The sequence below is a fragment of the Brassica oleracea genome, chromosome C5, assembly GCF_000695525.1.
Source record: "Brassica oleracea var. oleracea cultivar TO1000 chromosome C5, BOL, whole genome shotgun sequence".
In the NCBI taxonomy this organism is placed as follows: domain Eukaryota; kingdom Viridiplantae; phylum Streptophyta; class Magnoliopsida; order Brassicales; family Brassicaceae; genus Brassica; species Brassica oleracea.
The window spans coordinates 32,230,043-32,234,033 of record NC_027752.1 but is presented as its reverse complement, the minus strand read 5'-3'; the positions used below and the strand labels follow the sequence as shown (position 1 = coordinate 32,234,033).

Genomic DNA, 3,991 nt, shown 5'->3' with positions numbered 1-3,991 from the left:
TTACCTAGGGTGTTTATCGGTGGTGGCAAGCTGAACGTGATCACGGCGCACGGTTTCTCCGGCGACGAGCTCAGGTGAGCATTCTCTCTTCTTCTTCTTCTCTCTCTCTTTCTCTCTCTCTCTCTCTCAGTTGGAGATAGTGGGGAAGAAGGTGGAGATGGTGGAGATGGTGGAGAAGAAGGTGGAAGTGGTGGAGTTGGAGAAAGAAGTGGAGATGGTGGGAGTGGGTCATTACAGAAACCTTAGCTGTTACAGTTCGTAAGTTTGTTTCAGAGCTTCTGAATTTGACAAAGGAGGTGATATTGAATGCCAAGGTATCTTCCGGATTCATCTTAATCATGAAGCTGGTTTATTAACATATTTTCCACTGGAATTCCATATTTTTACTGTAGGTTGACATTAGTGTGTTGCATTGTTGTCATCTGTTAATAGCTTTCACTTTAATTTGGGGAAGAAAGTTGAATCCTTCTCCTCGGAGATTTTCAAGGCTCCACAAGTGGTGATAGACTCTGTTGTTCGTCTCTGTTGAATGCAGGTGAACTAACACAAGAATTCAAGCTCACAGTTCTTGATTCGTTGTTCGTAGATGATAAACAGAGCCATGATTCGCAGACAAAAACATCATTGGTGAATATCTGGTCTATATCTTTTAAATCAGCTTCAAGTGCCAGAGTTTTGGTCCTGGCTCGAGTTGTATTTTTTCGGTCTGTCATGAGGTATTCTTTTGAGCTTGGAGAAGATGCAAAGCTCAAGAAGCGAGCAGCTATACACTTGCCAAGAGATGGACAATGTCATAACAGAGCTTCAAAAGCTTTTCATCTCAGAAACTGATAAGCATCATCATCATCATCAATAAATCAGAACCAAGCCTTGCTCTCTTCTTGTCAGGACTTGTCAGTTACGAAATGTCTGAAACCGAAACCTCTCCAAAGAGCCGGGCGGTGTGGGAACTCTACCATCTGCTTCTCAGGAAACGCCACTGGGCTTTGGTACACCACGCGGTTACTGCGTTTGGGTATTTCTGCGCACGTACGAGCTGTAGCCAGCTATGGAGATTCGTACCTGAAGACGCTGCTCTAGCTTTCGATATAGCTACTGGGTAGAGAAGCCAAAAAAGAGCGGTTCATGTCTGAGCTAAAGATGTTCTTGGAGAAAGAACATGCGCTTCTCTCGACCACTCCTTCACAAGAGGAACTCGAGTTACTTTCTAAAGAAGGCATGGAGGTTAATCCAATAGTGCAAAAGCTTCTAGAAGAAAGAAAGCAGAGAAACGACCAAACAAGAGAAGGAAACTCCCAGAAGGGATTTGCAGAGGAGTGGAGCTATTGCAGAACGGAATGAAGAGGATCAACGAAGGTTTAAGTGAGCTGAGATCAGATGAGACTGAAGAGTTCCAAAAGAGTTTATTGAATCAGTTTTCTTGCCTTGAAGATTTGGTGTCTCATTTGGTAAACCTCGCTGCTTCGGACTAAGATACTGTTAGTTGATGAATGCTTATAGATGATCAAATGATATAAAGTGTTACAAATCTCAAATCAAATACATTGAAAGATAACTTGATGAATGCGCTATTAGTCGTCATCCTCCAGGGTGTTTAAAATGGCTGAAGGATCTTCCTTCACCACAACGTCATCATACGAAAACACTTTGGCCAAACAGGTAACCAACTGCTCATGAATCACTTCTTCGGAAGGAAGCTGAGCATCTGTCTCCCTTCTCAGAGATGTAACTTCTTTATCAGCAATCCCACACGGAACAATGTGCTCAAAGTACTTCATATCAGGATCTATGTTGAAGGCCAGACCATGGCAAGTGATTCCAGAGGATATACGAACCCCAATAGCACCAATCTTTCTATCCCCGACCCAAACCCCAGTCTCACATTTGTTTCCCGCACGAGCTTTCACGCCGTAAAGCGAAGAAAATTCGATCATCGACCGCTCCAATGCCTCTACATAGCTCCTAGCACCAAAACCTATGCTGCGTAAGGAAAGGATAGGGTATAAGATGGCTTGGTGAGGGCCATGGAAAGTGATATCTCCTCCTCTTTGAGTATAATGAAGCTCAGCGCCAATGCTCTTGAGTTCAGCTTCAGGGATGAGTAGGTTGTGATCGGTTCTACGTTTACCCAACGTGTAAGTTGGTGGATGCTGAAGGGAGAGGAGTGTATCGGGGATTCGATTAGCTTTTCTCTCAGAAACCAACTTGTCTTGAAGTTTAAGGGACTTCAAATAGTTGACAGTGCCTAGCTTCCATACCTCCAGGGTTCTTGGGGTTCTCATTTTCCTGCACATCATCCACCATTATTCACTTCAGCAACAGGAAGATGATTACTGATGGGATCTAAACGCATGACCAAAACAGCAAACAGTTTCCAAAAAGCAACAAAGCTAAAGTTAAGAATCGAATCTAAGGAGCTAGGATAAATAGATCAAGCGCTAAAGATAGAAACATGAATATTATTTTGCTACCACGTCTGTGAGGCATTTCATCGAACATAGAGCGTGCATATACAAAAACACAGTTGGTCAAAGATGCGAAACAGATCTAATAAAACCCATTAAAATGATCAAGTGTAATGCAACATACAAGAGTAAATTTATCGATAAAGTCAGCGACTTTGAAAAGGGCTAGATGATCAATACCGATTCGATTCTTCTCTTCCACAGAAGAGTTTAACTTCAGAGACGATAATGGCTCCTCCAATTATATAATTTCGAGTTTATTAATTAAGACGACTTTGCACTTGTGCCCCTTGAGTTCCCGAGTCTCACAAAAAATGCCATAAATATCCAGATCAAATCGCAACAGTATATAAGACAAGGGAATGATTGCACATTTTGAAAACTTAGGGGTCAAATTCGAAAAAGTCGAGTTATTACAACAGTTTGAGCTTATCTAAACACCTATTCATCTCTCGAATCTCCTCTTCGGACAATCCTTTACCAGACTGATTAAACTTGTCCGTCTCGCACTTCAAGGCCGCGTCTCGACACGCTCTGATGCAACCGCTGATATCGAGCAAGTTAAACACCACGGGGCAGTTCCCGACGCTTCTGACCAGCGTCATCGCCGACCAAACTCGCCTGTGTTCATCTCTCGACGATCTTACAATGCACAGCTTCGTGACCGGGTTCACATACGCGACGTGGAAGGATCCGAGACAAGAGGCGAGACCGCACTCGCCGAAATTGACGAGGATGCTGTCTTTGATCGCTTCCGAGAGGTTGAGTTTCGTGAGGATAACAGGAGTTCCTTCTCCTAAGAGATCCTTGTCTGGGTCGAGATAAACCTCCATCAACATGAACCTGTTCTTAAACCCCACCATGATCGTAGAGAGGAGGAGAAACACAATCGGCGGCTGAAGAGAAGATTCTGAGAACTTTAGGGGTTTATTATTTAAAGAAAGAAGAAGAAGACAATCACGTGAGTCACGTGATTTACGAATTAAACAGACTTGGGCCTTAAAAGCCCAGTTTATTAACTATCTTCTGAATGATTTACAAATAAATGGGCTTGGGCTTTTAAAGCCCAGTTCGTTAACTACGTCATTTCTTCTGAATCCCTAGAAGACTCGGTTAGCAAAATCGAATCGGATCTCAGAGTGATCAGAGAGTCAATTCGATTGAGGGGAGATGACGGAGGCGATGATCAGGAAGAAGCCGGGAATGGCGAGTGTGAAGGATATGCCGCTGCTTCAGGATGGTCCGCCGCCGGGTGGGTTTGCGCCGGTGCGATACGCTCGCCGGATATCGAACACGGGTCCTAGCGCCATGGCGATTTTTCTCACCGTTTCTGGTGCGTTTGCTTGGGGAATGTACCAGGTCGGGCAAGGAAACAAAATCCGCAGGTAATAAGGAGATTCCTATAGCCTAGAAGCTTTATGGTCCATCCTGGTTTTAGAAATGACTAGTTTTCCTTTAGAGTTAAGAACTTTTGTTTTGTGTGCAGAGGTAATAAAAACATAAACTTTTGGTTCGTTAATTGTTTA

At 43.6% G+C, this 3,991-nt stretch overlaps 2 protein-coding genes across 3 annotated transcripts; both read right to left on the bottom strand.

Annotated features, from left to right (window-relative positions):
• Positions 1-1,479: 1,479 nt before the first annotated feature.
• On the bottom strand, positions 1,480-2,875 carry LOC106343213 (octanoyltransferase). Of its 2 annotated transcripts, none has more exons than XM_013782367.1 (2): positions 2,646-2,875; positions 1,480-2,286 (listed from the first exon to the last, which is right to left on the bottom strand). In XM_013782367.1, the coding sequence occupies exon 2, from the start codon at positions 2,280-2,282 to the stop codon at positions 1,572-1,574; it is 711 nt and encodes a 236-aa protein (XP_013637821.1). In that variant the 5' UTR covers positions 2,283-2,286; positions 2,646-2,875; the 3' UTR covers positions 1,480-1,571. The 2 variants fall into 2 exon arrangements, with proteins under 2 accessions (XP_013637821.1, XP_013637822.1); XM_013782368.1 differs by having other exon boundaries at positions 2,590-2,680.
• LOC106343214 (probable ribonuclease P/MRP protein subunit POP5) lies at positions 2,803-3,887 on the bottom strand. Its single transcript, XM_013782369.1, has one exon. It carries the CDS (start codon positions 3,326-3,328, stop codon positions 2,879-2,881), a length of 450 nt encoding a protein of 149 aa, XP_013637823.1. The 5' UTR covers positions 3,329-3,887; the 3' UTR covers positions 2,803-2,878.
• Between the last annotated feature and the right edge of the window lie 104 nt (positions 3,888-3,991).

What these genes read in the sequence shown, in the direction of transcription:
- LOC106343213 (XM_013782367.1), bottom strand. Translation starts at nt 2,282, where the DNA reads ATGAGAACCCCAAGAACCCTGGAGGTATGGAAGCTAGGCACTGTCAAC.
- LOC106343214 (XM_013782369.1), bottom strand. Translation starts at nt 3,328, where the DNA reads ATGGTGGGGTTTAAGAACAGGTTCATGTTGATGGAGGTTTATCTCGAC.